Source organism: Acinonyx jubatus, chromosome A2 (assembly GCF_027475565.1).
Source record: "Acinonyx jubatus isolate Ajub_Pintada_27869175 chromosome A2, VMU_Ajub_asm_v1.0, whole genome shotgun sequence".
In the NCBI taxonomy this organism is placed as follows: domain Eukaryota; kingdom Metazoa; phylum Chordata; class Mammalia; order Carnivora; family Felidae; genus Acinonyx; species Acinonyx jubatus.
Genome location: NC_069383.1, coordinates 153,347,322 through 153,371,034, shown reverse-complemented (window position 1 = coordinate 153,371,034; position 23,713 = coordinate 153,347,322). Strand labels below are relative to the sequence as shown.

Genomic DNA, 23,713 nt, shown 5'->3' with positions numbered 1-23,713 from the left:
AGATCGTGACCTGAGAGTCCGGTGCTTAACCCACTGAGCTACCCAGGTGCCCCAACAAACGTTTTATGAAAAGCCAGATAGTAAGCGTCTTAGGCTTTGCCGGCCAGTGGGTCTCTGTCGCAAAGACTCGGCTCTGTCATTATGGCCGGAAAGCAGCTTTGGATGCTCTGTAAACCAGTGAGCGTGGCTACGTGCCAGTAAAACTTTGTTTGCAAAAACAGGCCCAGCATGGGTAATATGTCAGCCCCTGGCCAAAGTGTCTTTGGGGGTCCGTCGGGCTCACACGTTCGTGATTGGGCACACATAACTAAAAAGTAAGAACTGTCTGAAGTATTAGAGAAACTCGGTAATACCGGGCTTGTCTTCGGGCTGGGGAAGCCTGGCTGGGCGAGCGGTGGGTTTCCCTACCAGGCCCCTGGTCCCGCTCGGCACATCACGGCGTCACCCGGCCGCCTCCTTTAGGAATCGGTGCCTGCACCCGTTCTGACATCTACAGCAAGAAATAGCGGTTGAAGATGGTTCTTTCGAGTAGCTTTGAATCTAGAAAACTGTTCTCCAGAGAAGTGTAATCAATCCCCTAACGGCCAAGTTTTGCCTATAATTAAATGATGGGTCTTTAATACGATCGGTATAATTATTATGGTAAAAATCACACGTGTTCATGAGAAAACCAAGCGTTCATGGGAACATCAGTAAACTTCCCCTTCCCTGTCTCAGTTTCTAAGTCATTCTCTTCAAAGTTACGTACTCACAAATGTCTTACGTTATCTTTCTAGAAGTTTCCTACACGTGCAAACGAATGTTTATTCTTCGATAAAAAGTAAACATCCGCTTGTTTATTCTGCCCCTACATTTTTTTTTTCTTGTTCATGTAAGAATGTATCAGGTATACCTGTCCCCAGCAGGGACACAGAGGACACGGACACAGAGTTCACTGGTATCTGATAGTTCCTGGCTATTTTGTTTGGCTACATCACACCTTGCTCACCCAGCCCACACTTCAGGCCAAGAGTACTCCTCCCTTCAGGTCGTGTCTCCACGTCCCAGGTTCGATGGCGGGGCGGGACCTGGGACGTGGTGGGGTGACTGCGGGGTGCCTCTCTGGCCCAGCGCGCATCTTGCAGAAAACCTTGCGGCCTGTCTGCCTCCCCAGCGTCTGCTCCGCTCTCCGCCACGTGCACATAGATGCAGATCCTGAACCGTTCTTCCGGAACTGTTTTTTGTAAATATGGCCGACACCCTGTAGACACCCCACCTGTGAGGAGCATCCCTGCCTATGAAGCGTAGAACCTGGGAGGACCAGTGACAAGCCCCTCGCTGCGTGCTGACTCTCCTCAAGACGTGTTTTCTCACTCGTAGAGAAGAATACAGACTCGGCTGGAAGTCCCCCGCCCCCCTCCCCCGCCCCCCTCCCCCGCAGGTGCCCTGGTAGCCGCTAGCTGCTTCCTCTTACTGCCAAGGCTGGTGCGTGCCAGTGTCCCCGCCTGAAATGCTCTTCCTTTCTATGGGGCACTCAGACAAGACATGCAGGACATCCCGTTGTCAGTGGTCTGTTGGGTGCGCCCAACTCTGGTGTCTCCCTGCTGTGTCCTCCTGCACCTGTCAGGACCTTCATCCATCCTGGCCTTTCCTGCACCTTCACCATGTTAAGATTACGATGATTTGGGTGCACGGTCTCTCCCCTAGTAAACGTGAGCATCTCGAGGCTGGAGTCGTCTTGCCTGCAGACGGGGCCCCTGGCCTGTGGCAGGCGGCATTCACTGGGGCCGTGGGCCGAGCCAAAAGTGGTTCCACGCACTCAGACCCGCCAAGAGCCAGTCCCGAAGGACCCAGCACTAATCGCCTCCTGTGTTTGTGTTTTTAGTTCACGGGAAATGGACCATGCGAAATGAACAGCGTCCAGAAGAGTGAGCATGAGAAGAATCTGGAACACAGCAAAAAGCGCTCTCGGCCCTCACTCCTCCGTCCGGTGTCTGCACCAGCCAAGGTAACCGTCAGCTGTGCACACAGGTGTCCACACATGTGGGCACCCGACAGCCTGGTCCTCGGGAGTAGATGGCCTCGGGAGCAATATGCAGAGGCTCCGAGCAGCAGACCCTGGGAATGGACCCTGGTCTGACTGGAATTCATCAGCTGTGGGACCTTAGGATGTCAGCTCACTCCTAAGGTGGCTGTTTACCTGTTACCCCTGGCTCACAGGATTGGTATGAGGAGTGTTACCTTTTCCAGTGGAAATAGGATGTACTGCTCAATCTGCTCCTTTTCGCCATAATGGCTCTTTCATAGGCAGGGCCACCATGTGCGGTTGTGCAGGTCGGTCACTGCACAAGAAGCCCGCTGAGAGGTGAGAGAGGCTGAGATCCAGCTCCTGTCGCACTCATTACCTGTGATGGCGATTTTCTATTTCCATCCCATTTTGTGCATTTACTAGTTGGCTTTCTACTGTAAGGAAGAGCTTTTTCTTCATCCCCCATTTATCGGGTTACCTATACCAGCATGGACCCTGAGTTATAACCCATGATTTTCATTGTTTATCTTGGCATCTAAGCTGTCTCAGATATGGCCAGTGGGGCCCCTTCAAGCTGGCTTCTGTGTCCTCTGGACATATCCCCAGCATTGGGAGATGATTTTGTAGGGTCCACAACGCCTCAAGAGTGCAGCCAAGTTCTGGTCTAAGTCCAGTTTAGAGACAGAAGTCTTCACAGAGATTTAAAACCCAAGCTTCTTGGGGCATCTGGGTGGCTCAGTCGGTTAAGCGCCCAACTCTTGATTTCGGCTCAGGTCATGATCTCGCGGTTCGTGGGTTTGAGCCCCGTGTGGGGCTCCGCGTTGACTGTGCAGAGCCTGCTTGGGATTCTCTGTTCCTTCCCCACATGCGTGCTCTCTCTCAAAATAAATTAAAAACAATTTTTTTTTTTTTTAAACCCGGGCTGATCCAAGAGATTGGATCATCCTGTCCTCTTCCCGTCCCCTTGCCCCCACCATCACAGCCCACAGGACAAAACAGGCAGGGGAGAGGGTTCTGATACTGTGTCCAGGGGCACGTCTCCCTTGCTGTTCCAATTTTGTGATGCTCCCGCCTGGTATCAAAAGCCCTAAACTGCCTAGATTTAGATCCCAGATTGTGGGCAGGGCGGTTGTGACCGTCACCCTTCGCCAGGCCACGGAGGCTGAGGTGGGTGGTCCTGAGAATTCCTCCACAGGGGTCCGGGGCAGACCTCCCCCGGCACCTCATGACGGTTGCTGTCGGGAGAGCTCAATGTTGCCGATGTGGCAACTTTGACAAAGATGCACGGAGCCTTCATGGCATGGGATTTCTCTCCACAGAAGAAAATGAAACTCCGAGGTACCAAAGACCTGTCCATCGCTGCCGTGGGCAAGTATGGCACGCTGCAGGAGTTCTCCTTCTTTGACAAGGTGAGCCGTCGAGGCCGGCCTCCCCCAGCTCGGACGTGCAGGATGGGAGCCCCGGGGAAGGGAGCTGGGAGGGTGGGGAGCTGCTGGGGCCGGCCCGGGAGAAGGCGCCGGCACCCAGCTTCCACAGCAGAGGGGGCGTGGGCAGGAGGCAGCAGGGCTCGGAGCCCCAGCAGGCTTGAGGATGCACGTCCGCCCCTCCTGAGCTGTATGGCTTTCCTAAAGCAAGGATGGTCCCGTGGTTCCCCCATCGGGGTCGGTGGCAGGAGCCAGCGACATGGCCCCGTGCACACACTGTTCACGCCACGTTATCAGTTGCACACAGAGCATTGCCCTGCGGCCCGCGGCCGTCACTCGAGAGCATGCCTGCGTTGGTGACTCTGCGCTCACCGAGCGGTGTCTCAGCCGAGCGAGGGGAGGGGTGAGGGTGGGGCCTGGCCCTCCGGGGCCCCCTGACCCCCTCTCCCCGCAGGTTCGCAGGGTGCTGAAGAGCCAGGAGGTCTACGAGAACTTCCTTCGCTGCATCGCACTCTTCAACCAGGAGCTCGTGTCCGGCTCTGAGCTCCTCCAGCTCGTCAGCCCGTTTCTCGGGTGAGTGACCCTTCCCGGGGCTTCCCACGCGGTGTGTTTCCGGAAACTCCATCCACCCTGCCATTGGTCATCGCTTTTGAGAAAGAATGAAGCCTTTTTTTTTTTTTTTTTTAATTTGGTTTTCAATCGCAAGGGTCATAGTGGTCGTAGGTGGAGCTGCAGTCGGAGGAAAGAACACAGGTCCTGGGCGCTGTTCGCCCGTGGCGACATCTGTGGTCACGTGACAACCAGGATGTTGACTCTCGCCCAGTCCACCCATCCCTTCAGGGTTTCCTGTTTCTGGTGTATGTGCGCGTGCGTGTTGATACAGCTCCGTCACCTGGGAAGCCTCGTGTGTCTGCCGCGGTCAAGATGCGGAGTGGCTTCAGACCCACAGGGGTGCTTGTGTTAACCTCTGATACCCTCACCCGTGTCCCTCCTACATGCCACCCCAGTCTCGGCCCCAACCCCCTGGCAACCCCTAACCTACACTCCACCTGTGGACCTTCCACAACAGAAGTGTGTAAATGGAATTATACCGTAGGTAACCTTCGGGTGATTGGGTTTTCATCACCCAGCATAAATCCCCTAGAGACTCACTTGCTACGTGCTTTTAAAAACTACCAGTCGGAAATTTCGAAGAAGGATGAAAGGGCCACCCAGCATCCCGGCTGTCCAGAGAGAAGCCCTGTTAGCGGGTCAGCGGCCTGCTTCCAGCATCCCCCGCTGCTGCAGGTGTGGGCCGACCCTTGGGGCTGGGGCAGCCACTGGAGGGCAGAGATGTTCTAGGAGGTGAGTGCATGTGCCCAGTTTGTGCACAGTGTGCTTTCTTGCCTCCTCACCAGCTCTGTCCCATCGGGCGAGTGTCCCAGCCAGTCTGAACCTGCTCTCCATTTATAGAGGTCCCGCACAGTCTTGGAGCGCTCCAAGTGGGCTGGACGCGTAAGACCTTCGAAGTCGTGTCTGGAGCATGGCGAGCACACATTATACATGACCCACGGTATCTTACTTAGCGCTAAAGATGTCCCCAGGGACAGGTGCCTCCTGAGCCCTTTACTGTGAATTTAAAAAGTGTTTCTAATTTTTTTTTAATTTTTTTTGAGACAGAGACAGAGCATGAGCAAGGGAGGGGCAGGGGCGCCTGGGTGGCGCAGTCGGTTAAGCGTCCAACTTCAGCCAGGTCACGATCTCGCGGTCCGTGAGTTCGAGCCCCGCGTCAGGCTCTGGGCTGATGGCTCAGAGCCTGGAGCCTGTTTCCGATTCTGTGTCTCCCTCTCTCTCTGCCCCTCCCCCGTTCATGCTCTGTCTCTCTCTGTCCCAAAAATAAATAAACGTTGAAAAAAAAAAAAATTTAAAAAAAGGGAGGGGCAGAGAGAGAGAGAGAGACACAGGATCCCAAGCAGGCTCCAGGCTCTGAGCTGTCAGCACAGAGCCCGATGCAGGGCTGGAACTCACGACCAAGAGATCATGACCTGAGCTGAAGTCGGACGCTTAACCAACTGAGCCACCCAGGCGCCCCGAAAAAATGTTTTTAATTTTTAAAAAAGTGTATAAACTTAAAGCACAGATCCAGGAAAGCACGTGACGGATGACTCCATGAGTCATGAATCATTTTTAGCCAAAGCCCCTTGTGCCCACCACCCAGGATACAAGTGGGCCTGGGCCGGCCCCCAGGAGCCCCTCCGTGTGCCATCCCATCATGCTCTCTGCCCCTTCAAAAGCATCACTGGGGAGTGAGCACCTCCCTACGCTATGGATGGCACAGGAACCACCAAGCACACGGCTCAGTCTTGCCCCTTTGTCTGGGTTTGGTCTCCTGATTCGTCCTGCGAGTCCCTCCCCCGTTTGTCCTTACTGTTGCGGTGTTGGTGCCCCCACACCTTGGGTGGGTTTTGCCACCTGCACCTTCACAGTCCCATCCCCCACGTCCCTCTGTCTATCCGGAGGCGGTGTCCGAGTTCTTTTTATGGTTCATTCATTTACTTATGTGTTCACTGGGGGTTGCAAAAGAGAAAATCTCAACAGTATTTCCCACCTTTTGGCGACCCAGGGTAGATGCTTGGTTTCTCCCTTTATTGTGGTGTCAGGGTGATGAGTCACATTCTTGTCTCATCGGGACCAGTTAGGGACCAATTCTTTTTTTTCTTTTTAAGCATCATATGGACTCACGGACACATTAGATGTGTTTCTGTATATTTTAAAGATGGAGAAGCTGAGGCCCAGAATGACTACCTCTCACTTTCCCCAGAGACCAGCTCCTCAGAGAGAGCTTTGCCATGGTGACTGATGGGTCTGGGGTGGACCAGCCTGGCAGCTGGCCCTTCATTCATCCTCTGCCCTCTGGTTATGAGCGTGGCCGTTGTTTCCCATAAGTAGCATCATACTGTCAGGCTGGGCTGCAGCACCCTTTTTTTTTTTTTTAAATTCAGTATTTCTTGGGCAGTGTCAGCGGTCAGTGTCAGACGTGAGCGTACGTGATCATTTTTAGCGACTGCATAATGTTCCCTTATTTGTATGTAGTGTGGTTTTCTCAGCAGGGTCTGTAACAGACATTGGTCTCCAGTTTCTTTCTGTAATCGGTGCTGACATCATGGCTCCGTAGGTTGGGATACCCAAAGGTCAAGTTAGGGTCGTCAGGAGGTGCTTCCTTGGTGATTCTGAGAGAGGGTACCCACGTCAGGGTGACCCGTTCGCTTGGGTTAACTTTCCCAGGCTGGTAAAGCTGTGGTAACACTTTGAAAAACGGCCCAGAGCAGGGTGGTGTGGTTACTTACACCACTTCGGCCATACTGTGCCTGGCTTTTTATATGGACTTGGACTGCCTGCTCACTCCCACGGAAATGTGTCTGTGAGCTCAGAATCCAGTGCTCTGAGCCTGGTTCCTGGCCGGGCAGTGGGCGCTGTTGTTGGAAAGACGAAGTGCCGTGACGAGCGAGGGGCCCCTGGAGGCCTGTGTGGGGCGGGGAATGCCGCACGTGGCCTTGGCCTGCCCAGCTGGGCACGTCACCAGCCCCCAGTCCGAAGTGGGACTCTGCTTCCTACCAGCGGAGCGAGAGTTTCTTTGTTCGCCAAATGGCCAAACCTACTTCCTGCAGTTGTCGTCAGGATTAAGGGAGAAGAGTGAAGGAACTCAGAATTTGAGGTACTGAGCAGGTGGGCAGCGTTGGGTCGGGGTCCGCTGTTCCCACGTCCGCGTGCTGAGAGCGGTGTGGGGGCAGCAGGCCTCTCTGATTGCTCGCCTTGATGTGAGGCCCGGCTGGGCGAGCGTTCACCTCGACAAGGCCTCTCTTGCGTTGTGAGCCTCGGTGTGGGTTTGCACACCCACAGGCAGCCATGCTCGGGGGCCCAGAGATCTGCCACCCGGTGATGGCACAGCCTTAGTCGGGACCGGAGTGGGGTGTGCCGGAGTGACCGTTTCCCCTTCCGAGCGTTCGTAGTTTCTGCTTATGCCGACTGCGGCCTCTGGTGACCTCTGCACTGGTTTTGCGGATGTTTTCCATCCCTGTGCTTCCATTCGCTTGTGTGTTTTCCTTGTGAGCTGAGTTGGCATGGGGTCCTTACAGCTGAGGCACAGTGGATGGCCGTCTCGGGAGAGGAGGGCATGGGTCACGAAGGAAGGAAGCTGCCGGAAGGCAGGTCACCATGCCACCTGTGAAAGTAACTATCCTTTTGGTAGGATTTCATACTCATTTAATCACAGATCCAGGTGACGTTGGGGGCCAGTTGTGTTCAGATCTTCCCATTGCACAGCCATTACGTTACAACTCCTGTAAACTGGTCTGCGGAGGGATCCTTTCCTGGGAGGGATCGCCCTAGGGGAGGCTTCTCCCTCAGGGAGGAAGGCTCTGGAGCAGGGGTTGGCAGACTTTTATCTGTCTGCGGCCAGGGGTGGCACTACGGAACTCTGGCATTGTGCAAAAGCAGCCACAGACCATACTAAGCAATGGACACAACGATGTACCCATAAAACTTTATTTGCAAGGACGGGCACGGACAGCTTGACAATAGTTCACCGACCCCGGACCTGATGCCCAACCTCTTCCGGTTAAAGACCATCACTGAGGCGCCTGGGTGGCTCAGTGGGATAAGCATCCGACTCTGGATTTTGGCTCAGGTCACGATCTCATGGTTTGTGAGATTGAGCCCCATGAGGGGCTCCGCACTCAGTGTGGAGATTCTCTCCCTCTCTGCCCCCTCCCCCGTGCACGTGCGGGCGTGCTCTCTCTCTCTCGCTCTCTTTCAAATAAATACAATTTAAAGAACATCACTAACCCCAGCTTCTGCCAGTCTAAGTTGTCTATTCTGGCATGTTTCAAGGCTCTCCTGTTAGTGGCGGGACCTGGCTGGTGACAAAGGGGTGGGAGGGAGATTTACTCACCACTTGAGGGCATTGCACACATCTGGTGCTTGGTTCCGCCTTTCGCCACTCCTCTCTGACCACCTTTAGCAGGTGTCTACATGAAGCCATTCTGAAATCTCCAGGTCCCTCTCAGAAAGCACTGCCTCCCCCCCCCCCCGCCCCAGAATCCAACTTACTCTTTGTCTTTCTTTCTGAAGGAAATTTCCAGAACTCTTTGCACAGTTCAAGTCCTTCCTGGGGGTAAAGGAGCTGTCATTCGCCCCGCCCATGAGCGACAGATCCGGGGATGGAATCAGCCGGGAAATTGACTACGCGTCTTGCAAACGCATTGGATCCAGCTACCGAGCGCTCCCCAAAACCTACCAGCAGCCCAAGTGCAGTGGGAGGACGGCCATCTGCAAGGAGGTAGTGCCACAGTAACAGCCATCGCCCCCATGCTTTACAGAAAAGAACTGAGTGTTGACCCCCTAAATACCGAATGATGGATGGTGCTGGGGTGTGGCCAGACATAATGCCTGCACTGAGAGGATGGTTTCTTCTCCTGCTGGTGGTTTTGGCACACCGTGGAACAGACGATGCTGGCGTAGGCTTTGGCGTGTTCTTCTGTCGTTTAGACTTAACGTTTCTTTCCTGCCGTCAGCCTGCTCTGTCCCAGGTTCGCTGTGCTTGGTATGTTCCATTTAGCTTGACCATTGAGTACTTTTTCAGGGTTAGTAGACAAGAGTGTTCCTCTGTTTCCATAATTCAAGAGTGCTTGCTGGATTTCAGGATATGTAGCCCAGGAGTCAGTAAACTAAAATCCACAGGCCCATGCCTGTGTTTGTAAATAAAGTTTTGTTGGCACATAGGCCTGCCCGTTCATTTACATAGCGCCTGTGACTGCCATTAGCAGGACAGAGGCAGAGTTGAGTAGTCCTGACAGACGGGGTGGCCTGCCGAACCTAAAATGTTTCGTATCTGGCCCTTTACAGAGAACATTTGCCAACCCCTGCAATAGTACGATTTGTTTACTTGACCAAAGTCACGTTTTCTCTTAAAATCACTTTCAAATTAGTGTTGCCATTTGTATGATAAAGTGGTTTCCTGTGAAATCAGGATTCCATTTCTCGTCTCCATTATCTTTTACCCTGGACGACGTAGTAAACCGTCCTGGCCGCCGAGGCCTGCCGCACTGGGCACACAGCGTTTCCTCTCGGTGCAGGTGCTGAATGACACCTGGGTCTCCTTCCCCTCCTGGTCAGAGGACTCCACTTTCGTCAGTTCCAAGAAGACCCCCTACGAGGAGCAGCTGCACCGCTGTGAGGACGAGCGTTTCGAGGTGTGTGTGCTGGCACCCAGGGGCCCTGGGTCCTGGCCGGGGTCAGGGAGGCGCGGGGTGGCGCCTTCCTCCCCAGCTCCGCTTTAGTCTGTCTTCCCTCTCCACCGTGGGAGGCGTGATCCTCCCCACCCTCCTTCTGAGTAGCAGGGATTCCAGCGCTTTCCAGCAGGGGGCAGCACCTGAAAGTGTCCTTTTTCTGCCCCGTCGGCCTTCCCGCCAGTTAGGAGGAAATGGTACCGTTCCTTTTCATTTTAAATACATGCTTATTTGAATTTAATTAATTAACTCTAATTTTTTTCATTGAAATGCTTGTTGAGATCGTTGTGTATTTACGTGCAGCAAGCGATCCGGGTACCCTCCTCCCAGTGGTCGCCGCTTATAAAATCTCTGGCACAGTGTCACAGCCAGGAGGTTGACACTGGCACACCCGGAGGCCTCATTCCCGTCCCCACCGTTGAACCTGTATTTGTGTGTGTGCACACGCGTATGTGGGCACGTGTGTTTAGCTCCGGGTGGGGGTCTCCCCCGTGGAGCTTCCCGTATTTCCTGCCACCGCTGAGATACTCCGCTGCCCCCCCACCACTGCGATCTGTCGCGCTGCTCTTTATGGCCCTACCCGCCTCCTTCCCCCACCCTGTGCTTGACCTCTGGCAACCACTGACCTGTCTTCCAGCTCTGGCACTTTTTCCTAAGGGGAATCACCCAGGGTGTGACCTTTGGGGACTGGCTCCCCGTCAGCACGTGCCCTGGAGAGTCATGCGGGGGGCTGCGTACGCAGTGAGTCCTTCCTTTTTATTGCCTGTGATGGCCCTGAAGGGGGTCAGCCTGGGAACTGCTTCCCTCTTCTCATGGGTCCACCCATGTTCTAGCCGCGGGATGTTCACGCGGTGGTGAGAGGCCCACGAGTCCTGTTCCGTGAGCACCTGGCTCTCCCCATTGCCGGGGTCGCGCCCCAGCCACGTGACCCGCTGTGCGTGCTCCGGGCCCCTGGAGCTGCATCAGCGCTGCCGCTTCCTGGTTTTCGTCATCCTCCCTCAGAGACGTGGAGGTTTATTAGTTCTGTCCAAGCATCGCTTCTGCTGACCCACGCCTGTCCCTGGGGCCCTGCTGCGCTGCCCCCCACACCCTCAACAGCCCACCCCTGCCTTCCTTTCCATAGTTAGATGTCGTCCTGGAGACCAACCTGGCCACGATCCGTGTGTTGGAAAGTGTGCAGAAGAAGCTTTCCCGGATGGCGCCTGAGGACCAGGAGAAGTTCCGGCTGGATGACTGTCTGGGGGGCACGTCGGAGGTGATCCAGCGCCGTGCCATCCACCGTATTTATGGCGACAAGGCTCCAGAGATCATCGAGAGCCTCAAGAAGAACCCTGTCACTGCTGTCCCTGTCGTCCTGAAAAGGTGCCCTCCCGATTCTGGCTGTCCTGCCTGCTACAAGCAGGTTCCCTGGAGCCCATTAGTGCTCTTTGTCCCCGGTGTGATTGGGGGGGGAAGGGGGGGCGGGCTGGCCCCCCCCCCAGGCTGGCTTACTGTGGTTTCCAGCCTTTTCTTCATTTCCCCGTTCTACTCTTGAGAGAAAAGCACAACTGGGAATAATTGTGTCCTTCTAGAACTTTCCACCATGCACATAATCATCAAAACGAGAAAAGGAGCTATTTTAAAGCACAAATAGGATTGTCCTATGGCAGGGCTTGTCTTTTACATAGTAGTACATTTTGGAAAACTTTCTGACCTGGTGAAGAGGTATTAATTAAATGGCTGCCCTTGGCCAGATGCTGTGCTCAGCCCTGGGGTTGCAGAGCTGAGCGAGGCTGACAGAGCCCCTTCTCTTGGGGCTTGAAGTCAACCAAGAGAGCCCAGCAGTTAACCTAGCAACTACCCAGAGTGTGGTCAGGGCCATGGGCCAGGACAGGGAGGAGGTGCTAGGGCAGCGATATTTCGAAAACCATAAAAGCAGCCACGTTGCTTCCACAGAGCCCATGCTCCCCACCTTCCTCTTTTCTTCAGCACAGAACCCACTGCCCAGGCCAGGGGCTGGCTGTCCCGAGTTAGGAACGCACCCGGCTGGATCTGTGGGTGCCCCTGGTTGTCCCCATGCTGAGCTCCTCTGACCCTGCAGGCTGAAGGCCAAGGAGGAGGAGTGGCGGGAGGCCCAGCAGGGCTTCAACAAGATCTGGCGGGAGCAGTACGAGAAGGCATATCTCAAGTCCCTGGACCATCAGGCCGTGAACTTCAAACAGAACGACACCAAGGCCCTCCGCTCCAAGAGCTTGCTCAATGAGATCGAGAGTGTCTACGATGAGGTGAGGCCCTCTGCCCAGGTCTGAGCCAGCAAGTGGTCCTGGCCCTCCGCTCCCGGCCCTCCCGGTCTCAGGCAGGTGGCTGGGTCTCGGTGCCTCTGTTTCCCCAGCGTCACCCTGGCTTTGTAGGGCTGGAATGGATGCTTCCGTGGCACTCAGCCTAGAGCTAGTCCAGGGGGAGGATTGTAGCGGTTCTGCCGTTGCTGGCAAAGGGCTCTCCCCTCCCCTCCTTCCCTCCCCTCCCCGCCTTCCCTCCCCTCCCCCCCTCCCCTCCCCTCCCCCCTCCCCTCCCCTCCCCCCTCCCCTCCCTCCCTCCCCTCCCCTCCTTCCCTCCGCTCCCCTCCTTCCCTCCGCTCCCCTCCTTCCCTTCCCTCCCCTCCTTCCCTTCCCTCCCCTCCTCCCCTCCCCTCCCCCCTCCCCTCCCTCCCCTCCCCTCCTTCCCTCCGCTCCCCCCTCCCCTCCCTCCCCTCCCCTCCTTCCCTCCGCTCCCCTCCTTCCCTCCGCTCCCCTCCTTCCCTCCGCTCCCCTCCCCCCTCCCCTCCCCCTCCCCCCTCCCCTCCCCTCCCCTCCTTCCCTCCCCTCCCCCCCTCCCCTCCCCTCCCCTCCTTCCCTCCCCTCCCCTCCTTCCCTTCCCTCCCCTCCCCCCCTCCCCTCCCCTCCTTCCTTACCCACTGGGCCTTGCTCGACCTTCCTTCAGGCAAATGATAACAGTGGCTTTCCTTTGCTGCCAGCTGTGTGCCAGGCACAGGTAGACCCTAAGAAGGAACGTTCTATCGAACTCGTACAGACTTTATGATGCAGTACCATTATCTTCCTGGTCTTAGCAGTGAGGAAACTGAGGCACGAGAGGTGGCCACTTGCCAAAGCCAGCCACAGGAGTCCAGGCCCTAGGCCTCCGCCTCTAGCCGCTGCCCTGTGCCTTTTTGCCAGCTTTGGTACATTCAGGCTCATGGGGCCTGCACCACAGAACTGAGGCAGGGCTGAGCTCCAGGCTTTGAGGATTTAGGCATCAAAAAACCCCGTGCAGGGAGTGAGTGACTTGGCGAGAGCCTGTGATCGAAGCCCCTTCTGTCCTGCCTGCCTCCCCTGGGCCACCCTTGGCCCTGTAGGGCCCACCTGCAGGTCATCTGGTCTCTTTGCTCTGATCCTTGAGTGGGTCCTTAAGGCCTGAGAACACCGCCCCCCCCCCCCGCCCCCCGCCCCAGCAGGGTCCACGGTTCATCATCAGAATGAGAATTGACGAGGTGACATGTGAGACGAACCTCAGTCACCACAGAGTTCCTTCGCTCTTTCCCTGGGGGCTGAGGGAAAAGGAGCCCAGCGCTCTGTGTGGGACCCGAGGTTGGCCCACCAGCCTGGCAGGCTCCGCATGCCGCAGGCCCTTCGTGTGTAGGGAGGTCGGCCCCTCGCTGCATTGTGGCTTAGTAGAGACCAGTTCTGTATTCCACACGTGGAGCTTGTGCTGAGAAAAGGAGTTAAAAAGATTTTCCAGGGCATCTGGGGCACAGATGCGAGAGGGACTCCAAAAGCAGCAGGAGGAAGGAGGTCACATCAGAGCCGGGAGACGGGCTGAGTGTCCGCACCACCCGTGTGCCAGCTCCCAGGACTCCCGCCAGCACGGAGAGACACTAAGCTCTCCTTAGTGTCACTAAGGGAGCCTGACCTCTGGTGGACACATGGGGCGCCCACCCCAGAAAGCCACGGTCCTGGCCCTACCCGTTTTCTGTTGGTCACTTGCTCTGTGGTGGTTCAGGGAGCCCCTTCAGTGCTACACGCTGGACTGCTCACCCAGAGGTGACGATCCGTGCTCACTTTTTCTTTTTTTTTTAATTTTTTTTATTTTTTAACATCTTTATTTATTTTTGAGAGAGAGAGTGGGCGTGTGCGCCTGTGGGGGAGGGGCAGAGAGAGAGAGGGAGACACAGAATCCGAAGCAGGTTCCAGGCTCTGAGCTCTCGGCACAGATCCCAGTGTGGGGCTCGAACCCATGAATCACGCAATCATGACCTGAGCTGGAGTCGGATGCTTAACTGACTGAGCCACTCAAGCCACGCCCAGGCTCACTTTTTCTGAGAGCCTGGGTTCATCAGCCTTGGGGCTGGGGCTGGGTGCTGCCCAGGAGAGCGCGTTGTTGGGGGCTGACATCAGCAGGCAGCTCGAGGCAGTCTGGACAAAGTGTGACCGTCTTCAGGTTTGCAGGAAGAAAAGTCGTTAGCTGGATAAAGACTGAGGGAAGGAGTGAGCCCAGGGCTTTGGTTTTCCAGGGCAAAAGAGCAGAGGGGCACGTTCAAAGGTCCTGCGCACAGCAGGAGCTCAGCACCCCTGAGGCAACGAAAGAGGCTGGGGGGGGGGGGTGCCATAGGACCACGTGCCAGGGATGGGGGTCCTGTCATGAGCAGTGCAGCAAGGCCCAGAGTGATGTGATAGGACTGACCGCACTCTTACAGGTCAAGTCACTCTGGACCCAGAGAGGACAGTGGTTGGAGAGGGCTGCTGAACGGGACGGGGCAGGCAGGAGGTGTGGGCTGCACCCAGACCAGAGCGTGATGCCATTAGAGCCCCGTGGCCCCGGGTGCCCCATCTCAGACAGCCCAGCTGGTCACTTCCTGCCTGATGGCCCCCTTGTGCCCCAGCACCAGGAGCAGCACTCGGAGGGCCGTAGCGCCCCCTCCAGCGAGCCGCACCTCATCTTCGTGTACGAGGACAGGCAGATCCTCGAGGACGCCGCCGCCCTCATCAGCTACTACGTGAAGCGGCAGCCGGCCATCCAGAAGGAGGACCAGGGCACCATCCACCAGCTGGTGCACCAGTTCGTGCCCAGCCTCTTCTTCTCCCAGCAGCTGGACCTGGGGGCGTCCGAGGACTCCGCCGACGAGGGCCGGGCCAGCCCCCAGGGCCAGAGCGCGGAGCCTGGGGACCGGAAGAAGCCGGCGCCCGGGCCGCAGAGCAGTCCCCCGGAGGAGAAGGGGGCCGCGGGCGAGGCGCCCGCCCCCGAGCAGGCGCCGCAGCGGCACAAGCCCCTGGACGACGTGTACAGCCTCTTCTTCGCCAACAACAACTGGTACTTCTTCCTGCGCCTGCACCAGACCCTGTGCTCCCGGCTGCTCAAGATCTACCGCCAGGCGCAGAAGCAGCTGCTGGAGTATCGGACGGAGAAGGAGAGGGAGAAGGCGCTGTGTGAGGGCCGCCGGGAGAAGGGCAACGACCCCGCCATGGAGCTGCGGCTGAAGCAGCCAAGTAAGCTCCGGGGTCCCCGGGGCGGCCCGCGGGTGCCGGCGGTCGCCAACAGGGCGGGGGGCGCCAGGCGGCCAGTCGGACGCGTCCCGGCACCTCGGGCCGGCGTTGGGGAGGCGAGGGCCCCACGCGTGTCTGGCCCCCGGTGACCGCGGCCCCCGCGCCCCCAGGCGAGGTGGAGCTGGAGGAGTACTACCCCGCCTTCCTGGACATGGTGCGGAGCCTGCTGGAGGGCAGCATCGACCCCACGCAGTACGAGGACACCCTGCGCGAGATGTTCACCATCCACGCCTACGTGGGCTTCACCATGGACAAGCTGGTGCAGAGCATCGCCAGGCAGGTGAGCGGGCGCGGGCAGGCGGCGACGGGGACGGTGCAGCCCCTCCCGGAGAGTCTGCGCGGTCGGCCCAGGGCAGCACCACCTCTCCTTTGTGGCTTCAGCGGAGTGGAATTCACAGAACGCAAAAGGCAGTTCAGTGGCATTCAGCGCGCTCACCGTGTCGTGCGGCCACCGCGTGCCCCTCCCCCGGTCCCTGGCCACCGCCAGTCTGCCTTCTGTCCCTGCGGATCTGCCTGCTCTGGGCGTTTCGCGTAAATGGAATCCCACGCTGTGGCCTTTTGTGTCTGGCTTCTCTCAAACTCCGTATGGTGTTTTCCAGGTTCAGCCACGTTGCGATGTGTGTCATTGCTTCGCTCCCTCGTGTGGCTGCCTCCCGTCGTGTGGATGGACCATACTCGTCCGTCCACGCATCTGGGGGTGGCCACTTTGCTCGTTGCCACCTTTTGGCGATTGTGAACAGTGCTGTGAACACGGGTGTACAAGGATTCGTTTGACTCCTCGGTGACAGATCTTTTTCTTTTGTTTGTTTATTTTTGAGAGAGAGAGACAGAGCGTGAGGGGGGAGGGACAGAGAGAGAGGGAGACAGAATCCGAAGCAGGCTCCGGGCTCCGAGCTGTCAGCGCAGAGCCCGACGCGGGGCTCAAACTCACGGACCGTGAGATCATGACCTGAGCTGAAGTTGGACACTCAACCGACTGAGCCCCCCGGGCGCCCGGCAGACCTTTCTTAAAGGTAATTTGGCAACACATAAAGAACCACAGGCCAGGGACACCGGCAGGGGCGGGGGCAGCCAGTTAAGTGTCCCACCCTTGGTATCAGGTCAGGTCATGATCTCATGGTTTGTGGGTTTGAACCTGCCTGGGATTCTCTCTCTCCCCCTCTCTCTGCCCCTCTCCTGCTCACTCATCCTCTCTCTCAAAATAAATAAACTCTAAAAAAATCAGTTAATTTAAAAAAAGAATTGTAGCCCACTTCTGGAGGGAGAATATCGGGGACATGTATTAGCATCGCTTATAAGAGCAAAAGTCACCCAGAGTTGAGTGTCACCAAGAGAGAACAGTCATGCTAATAATATACACAGCAATACCCCAGGTGAGTCAGATGTGGTCTTGGGACGCTAGTCCTGCTCAGTTACACCAGAACAGTTGTCGTTCATCCTGACTTTGTTTGCCATTTATCGAGTAAGGCTGTTTGCTGTAAAGCCGCAGAGAAGCCGAGGAAAGTAGCGTCCCAAGTCTCCTGCCCAGATACAGTTGCTAGAAACGGCATTTCCTTTCCCGCCAAAGTAGAACACACACAGAAGCGTGCCCAGATCCCACGCATGCGGCTCAGTGGGTGGTCACCAACAGCCCCAGCGCTGCCTCCTTTCAGCGCCCCCCCCCCCCACCCCACCTACAGGCACCCATGCCCCTGGTTTTGAGCTTTGTGTCTGTGTGCATCTGGCCACACCTCGCCAGTGTGATTCTGTGAGATTCCTCGGCCGAGATGCCTGAGCTCCCTTCCGCCTCTGCCTGGGAAGGACGGTGGGAATGAGCCCCTGTTTAGACCCTCGAAGTTGCCGTCTGTTCATTTCCACCACTCCCCCCGGCCCGGGGTGGGGCGCAGGCAGGCTTCCCGGGGTGCACTGAGTCCTTCCTGGGGCTCAGGATCGGTGGCCTCTCCACCCTCACGGGCCAGACGGTGGTGACTGTTGTGGCTTATGTTGCATTTCCCTGAAGGTTTGTGGGGTGGGACCTTTGCGTCCCTCTGTGGCCGTGCAGACGTCCTGGCTTGAGGGCTCTGTCTGTGCCGTTTGGCCGTTCTCTGTGGAGCCCACCTTTTCCCCCACTGATGAGCGGGGGGCTTTGTGTCTTCTAGGTGGTTGCTGGGACGCATCACCGCAGACACCTGTGCTCTGAGACCCTAACTAACCCTTTTGGTTTTGGCCACCTCCCCGATTCCCTCTGTGTGCCGGGCTGGGTCTTTGTCCTTTCCTGTCTCTCTCTCTCTCTGGTCGCGACCTCTGTAGACGCGTGTAGAGGAAGCAAGCACCCAGGGCCTGTGCATGGCTCCGGGCGACAGGGATGCCAGGGATGTTACAGGGCTGGGTGCGCATCCCCAGGCTGAGCGTCCCGCCTGCCCCCGGCCGGCCACAGCTCTGGGGACAGTAGCCTTGACTTTAGCACCTAGAGGTTGGACCAAACCAGATACTCTGATTAATGTTTGTTTGTTTAATTATCCTTTCCACAAACGTCTCCTGTGGAACTCCTCTCCATTTTCTTTACCAGCAGCCAACGTTCACTGGGAACTTGTCACGTGACAGGCATCGTGTGAGACTTCCGTGCGTCCACACGGTGTCTTTATTCAACAAAGCAGCACGTGGGGAAGACTCCCGAACCCTGAGCCTGTAGCAGCCTGTCCGGACCGCAGCTGGTGCCCTGAGGCCCCGGCTCACCTGCGCGGTCCGACCTGCCGCCCGGCCGCGTCCCTTACCCACCTTCTCCTAAACCTCAAGGTTGCAAGTGTGTTTATAGCGGTTGAAAGAACTAATTGTGTTTATAGCAGAACGCTCAGGGAGACGTGACTTGCCACTGTGGCACCTTTTCTTCTGTGTTTTTTTTCTGTGTGTTTCTCGTGCCCCGGCAGGGCTCGTGGGTCTGGGCCGGGCTGCCCCTGGCCTTCACACCCAACCTCATGCGCTTTGCCGGCGTCCTCTCCGGGTGAGGCGGGGGCTGGGGTTCCAGCCGCACCCCTCCCCGCTCCTGGGGGCACGCGCGCCGGGCACCCACTGGCTCTCCCTCCCTGCCAGCTGCACCACCTCGTGAGTGACGACGTCTGTCTGAAGGTGGTGGAGCTCTACCTGAACGAGAAGAAGCGGGGCGCCGCGGGGGGGAACCTGTCCTCCCGCTGTGTCCGTGCCTCCAGGGAGACCAGCTACCAGTGGAAGGCCGAACGGTGCATGGCTGACGAGAACTGCTTCAAGGTGAGGGGCTCACGCGAGGCCGGGGCCGCGAGGGGGGCACCCGCAGCGGGGGAGGATGGGCCGCGTCGCTGCGGCCCGAGAGCCGGGCTGGGCCTGGGCCCTCACTCGGCCGCCCGCCTGCCTGATCCCACACGCTTCTCCTGTTCGGCCCCTGGAGGCTGGGGAAGGCCGTCACCGATGACCTCGCGGGCCTCGTTCTGGGCTCTTGCGTGGCGTCGGGCTGTTCACCCTCCTTCTTCCCCAGGTCATGTTCCTGCAGCGCACAGGGCAGGTGGTCATGACCATCGAGCTTCTGGACACCGAGGAGGCCCAGACGGAGGACCCCGTGGAGGTCCAGGTAAGAGCCGTGGCCCCGTGCTCTGCGCCTTGTACACGCCGCGGGCCCCTGCCCCCGCCCTGGGAGCCCTGTGCACACGCTGGCCGAGCACAGGCTGCGGAAGGCCCACCCAGAGAAGCCCCACCATGCGGCCTGAACGCTGTCCTTGGAAGCCTCAGAGGGGCTGGTCAGCACACGTGCCGTCGGGAGCCAGTCCTCCGAAACCCTGCTCCTGGCTCTTCCGCCTGCTGCAAATACCGTGGCAGGTCCACCTTGGGCCCGCGGCCCACATGCTCACTCAGACACCGTGGCGTGTGACCCTTCACTCCCAAGCACGAGGGATCCAGAGAGCTGGATCCCGGTCCCCGACCCCAGGAGAGATCCCCGGGCCCACACTCTGAGCTGCACGTGGTGCCGCCTCCACCAGCACCACGGCCGGCGGGGGCGGGAAGCATCCTCACAGCACCCCGCCCTGCACGCTTCAGGCCTCCCTGCAGGGTGGGGGGCTGCACACCCGGCCCCTTCCAGAAGTTGCCTCCAGAAGGCCTGAGTCCGGAGGAGCCTCTGGCTCTCACAGGGTGGGAGCAGATAAAGGGTCACTTGGACACTGCGGGCCGTGCCCACCCCCGACCTGTGGCCCCTGCTCACCCCCTTGCCCTGCTGCTCGTGTCTTGATGTCGTTCCTGCTCCCCAGACCCTCTGTCCTCTGCGTGAGGGCCCCGTTACCCATGTAAGCTTGCCACATGACGGATACAGCAGGGATATTACCCGGCAGGGATTTACCCACGTAAGCACGAGACGCCACGAGCGTCTAACTCCTGGCTCTACACGAGTGCCTTATCCACAGCTGCCGTCTGGCGCTTTCCGTCACGCGTCAGGCTCCCCGGGAGCTGCCATCCTCCTAAAGCTTTGTGGGGTGGGAACGAAGTCCCTGAGCGTCCCGGAGCTCCGGGTGTCCGGTGACAGAGGTCTGTGCCTCCAGTGACACGGGCTTGCCTCCCTCTCCCCGCAGCACCTGGCTCGGTACGTGGAGCAGTACGTGGGGACCGAGGGGGCGTCCAGCTCACCCACCGAGGGCTTCCTCCTGAAGCCCGTGTTCCTGCAGAGGTGAGAGGCCCTCCGGACGCGGTTCCCTCCCGTGGGCCCTGGGCCGCCCCTCCCGCCGCCGTCGGCACCAGGGCCCGACCGGCTTTTACTTTTCACCGCACGGAAGGGTTCGGGGGGTGGCTTTCGTCGCTTCAGTTTGCCTCTCTCCGACTCCGGGGAGGTCGGCGTCTCCCGATGCCTGCGGGTCGTGAGGGGCTCCCAGCCTGCGCGTCCTCCTCTCTCCTCCAGGAACCTCAAGAAGTTCCGCAGGTGGCAGTGCGAGCAGGCGCGCGCCCTGCGCGGCGAGGCCAAGACCTCCTGGAGGCGGCTGGTCGGGGTGGAGAGCGCCTGCAACGTGGACTGCCGCTTCAAGCTCAGCACCCACAAGATGACGTTCATCGTCAACTCCGAGGACTACATGTACCGCCGCGGGACCCTCTGCCGGGCCAAGCAGGTGCCCGCTCCGCCCCCGCCCACGGCCGGGGAACCTGGGGCGCGGCCCGCGGCCGTCCGGGGGGTGCCGGGGCCCCTAAGACCCGGCCCGCGGCTGACCGCCCTCCCCGCCCCCTTGCGCAGGTGCAGCCCCTGGTTCTGCTGCGGCACCACCAGCACTTCGAGGAGTGGCACGGCCGCTGGCTGGAGGACAACGTGACGGTGGAGGCGGCCGGCCTGGTGCAGGACTGGCTGATGGGCGAGGAGGACGAGGACATGGTGCCCTGCAAGACGCTGTGTGAGACGGCGCACGTGCACGGCCTGCCCGTGACCCGCTACCGAGTGCAGTACAGCCGCCGCCCCGCCTCCCCCTGACTCGCTGCGTGGGCGCCGTGACCCGCGGCTTGGCGCGGCCGCTCCCTCGGCCCGGGTGTCCCTCGGGGGCACTCTGATGAACGACCTGAGGGGGCCGAGCGTCCCTCAGCCTTGCTGCTACAGGCCACGAGCTCCGGAGAAGGGCGGGGTTGTGCCAGCTCGTGGCCCCGAGCTGCCGTCCCTCTGGCTCCCCTGCTTCCTTTGGGCCCGTTCTGTGCCAAACCCGAACCCTTCCTGCACCCGAACTCTGGGGGCTCAGTCCCGGCTGGAAGGGGGAAGATCGACACGCCGGCCAGGGAGCAAGTGATTGCGCTGATGCACCTGCTGGACCGCCTTCCATCACACGTGCCAAATCCCCAGGCGGGGGGGGGCACCTCCGGTCCTTTGTCCCTACGGCGTCTGGGAGAGTCAGCGATGAACCGTGCCGGGCGTGTGGGGTGGGGGGAGGGAGTCGGCGTTCAGGAGACCCCAGCATCGAAGGAGTTGGGCCTGGGCGGACCTGCTTGAAAAGCATGTCCTTCCTGAATGGTTCTGAGAACTTCTGGAAACTTCCTAAGCTGGGCCATGCCTGCATCTGATAGTTTGGGCACGGGCTCGGCCCGGCTGAGGCTTGGGGTCCTTGGTCACTCTGAGACCAGGAAGAACCCTTTCAGCCAAACCGTTGAGATCCTGCTTTGACGTCAAGATGCGGAGTGGGCAGGCGGCACCAGAACTGTCTGGAAGAACCCACTCTGGAAAAAATGAGACTCCAGACCCTGTGTTGCCCTGGTGGCCACACTGCGGGCTCTTGAGGGGAGGGGCTCAGCCTGCAACTCCCACCGGGCTCACGTGGCCCCACACCTGGGGTGCGGTCCCGTACCTAGGATGGCCCTTCTAGAAATATATATATGCACACACGTATTTATTCATAAGCTCTCTTAGTGGTCGTAACTTCTGCAGTCAGCCGCGTCCCACCGTTTCTTGGGCAGTAGAGCCCCCCCCCCGTGGAGTTCTGCAGTTGTGCCCTTAACGCTGCCGCCCTACTTGCGGCCACCTCCGGGAGAGGGTGTGGGCGCGAGGGGCTGAGGCAGCCGTCCTGCAGGGGCGTCCAAGGCCTTCTGTGCCGCGAATGCCGAGCGGTTCGGGCTGGGGACCAGCTCTTTAAAATCCTTGCACCGTGAGGAGCCCTGGCCGGGCTCCCGGCACCGTCAGAGCGGGATCAACCAACGGGGGCCCGGAACCGTCTCCTCGCGGCCTCGTTTCTGCCCGGCGGCAGCCCTCACCCCCTAAAACTGCGCTGTGCCAAATCCGCCGTTCTGGGAAGTGGAGATGTGTTTCTAGAAATTTCTAGAAGTTACCTGTGGAACTCAAGGTTTGCAAAGCCTCTGACTCGGGGCCTGGGCGAGTCCAAGGCCGGTGTGTCTGCCCAGGGTCTCCCAGCCCGTGTTTGCTCGAGTGTGCCAGGCACTTTGTCCACATCCTTGTTTTTTGTAAGAAGGGAACTTTCGGAATTCCTGAACCAGACCCTCTCGGCAGCCACCCTCCCCGGGAGCCCGCGGCCCCTTCCGTGCCTCCGCGTGGGCCTGGGGTGCGGGCCAGACCCCACCGAGCCCCACCCTGCATGCTTCTAGGGAGCGTCTCTTCTGTTTTTGAAGAATTTCTCTTCTGGGGCTTGTACTTCCTTTGCAGCTGTTTTGAATGTAGTTTTCCTTTTCTATTTATTTGCACATTAAAGTTAAATATTAAATATTGACCTAAATCTGTGAGACGCCCTCAGTCATTTCTTGTCAGCACACCCACAGGGGGCGTCTGCACCTGCGCTCCAGTGGTTCCCAAACACCAAGTGCGGAACCCTCCCCGACACCGCCTCCGCAGGAGGGTCCTGATCCCCACCGCACCCCCCCCCCCCGGGGGTGTCTCCCCACCCTGAGTTTTCTGGAACGGTCGTTCCCAACTCAGTTTTCGTAGTCAGTAGAAGGGAGAGGTGTTGCCTTCAGCGTGGTGCGGGGGAAACCTAATTTAAAGACAGTGGTGTTCGCGCTGAGCTTCCTCCACCCGCCCAGCGAGCCAGCGAGGGGTGTTTCCCCTCCCCTCCCCCTCAGTGCCCACCGCCAGGCCTCACCTCTCAGTTCCGAGCTAAGTCCGCGCTGCCCACCTGACCAGTCCTCTCCCAGGTGGTGTCCCCAGCCTCCCCGAGTGGCCGTCGGTACCTTCCAGGGGCCCCCTCTGCCCATGGGTGCCCCCCACACACATCAACGCCCCTGGTGCTGCACGACTCCCCCTCCAGAGAGCCAGGGCTCCCGGGGAGTTGGGTGAGCGAGGCTTGTTACTGTCCCAGATTCCTCCTGCCTCAATCCGGGGATCCAGGGCCCTCTGTGCCCACAGACCGGCCATCCGGTCAGAAGCTCTGGGAGGGGCGTCCTGACGGGGGGCGGGGGGGAGGTCCTGGGGTGCAAGCCGTGGCAGCTTCCGGGCCGGACACCCGGCCCCAAGAGTGGGAGGGGCCTCTGGCTGTGATCAGGCTCCCGAAGGAGAAACAGGAGAGGGTCTTCTGCTGGCCCCCTTGGGAAGGGGGCACGACCCGTGCTGATGTGGACAGGCCTGACCCTGTGGACACCTACCTAGCCTGCAGCCTGGTGGGGCCCTGGGCACGGAACCAGCCCACCGTGCCCGGACTCCTCACCCACGGAAGGACCCATTATTCCAAGCCACTGTGTCTACAGCAGCTGGTTATGCCACAGTAAGGAACAGCCAGCCCTGTGTCCTAACCACCCTGCACCCCCCTCCCTAAATCCTTCACGTCTGGGGAGTGCTCGTAGGCTGCCCTCCCTTCCCCAGCATCATGGAAGGAGCAGTGGTGGAGGGAAGCAGGCGTTCGTGATGCTTGGGGGGGGGGGGGGGCGGGGGCCCAGTGGGGCCTCGTGAACATTTCTTCTCTTCTGTCATTAATGAGGTGTTTGTCTCACTGGCTATTTTGCAAGGTCTAAGCATCACTCTACCCCTGATGTCCTGGCCAAGAAGGAGGCCGA

General features: G+C 58.9%; 1 protein-coding gene across 3 annotated transcripts in view; it reads left to right on the top strand.

Moving 5' to 3' along the window:
* SIN3B (SIN3 transcription regulator family member B) overlaps positions 1–22,446 on the top strand; it is a 37,973-nt gene extending 15,527 nt beyond the window's left edge. Inside the window, exons 6-19 of one of the 3 annotated variants that reach the window (XM_027038259.2) lie at positions 1,865–1,987; positions 3,328–3,417; positions 3,887–4,005; positions 8,542–8,749; positions 9,546–9,662; positions 10,822–11,060; positions 11,779–11,962; positions 14,593–15,196; positions 15,364–15,533; positions 18,323–18,496; positions 18,741–18,833; positions 19,825–19,919; positions 20,148–20,352; positions 20,475–22,446. In XM_027038259.2, coding sequence (XP_026894060.1) covers positions 1,865–1,987; positions 3,328–3,417; positions 3,887–4,005; positions 8,542–8,749; positions 9,546–9,662; positions 10,822–11,060; positions 11,779–11,962; positions 14,593–15,196; positions 15,364–15,533; positions 18,323–18,496; positions 18,741–18,833; positions 19,825–19,919; positions 20,148–20,352; positions 20,475–20,705 — 2,652 coding nt within the window. In that variant the 3' untranslated portion in view covers positions 20,706–22,446. Of the gene's footprint in view, positions 1–1,864; positions 1,988–3,327; positions 3,418–3,886; positions 4,006–8,541; positions 8,750–9,545; positions 9,663–10,821; positions 11,061–11,778; positions 11,963–14,592; positions 15,197–15,363; positions 15,534–15,852; positions 16,267–17,801; positions 17,922–18,322; positions 18,497–18,740; positions 18,834–19,824; positions 19,920–20,147; positions 20,353–20,474 lie in introns of those variants that run through there. The other 2 variants (XR_008297208.1, XR_008297209.1) reach the window with 2 other exon arrangements.
* Positions 22,447–23,713: the final 1,267 nt, after the last annotated feature.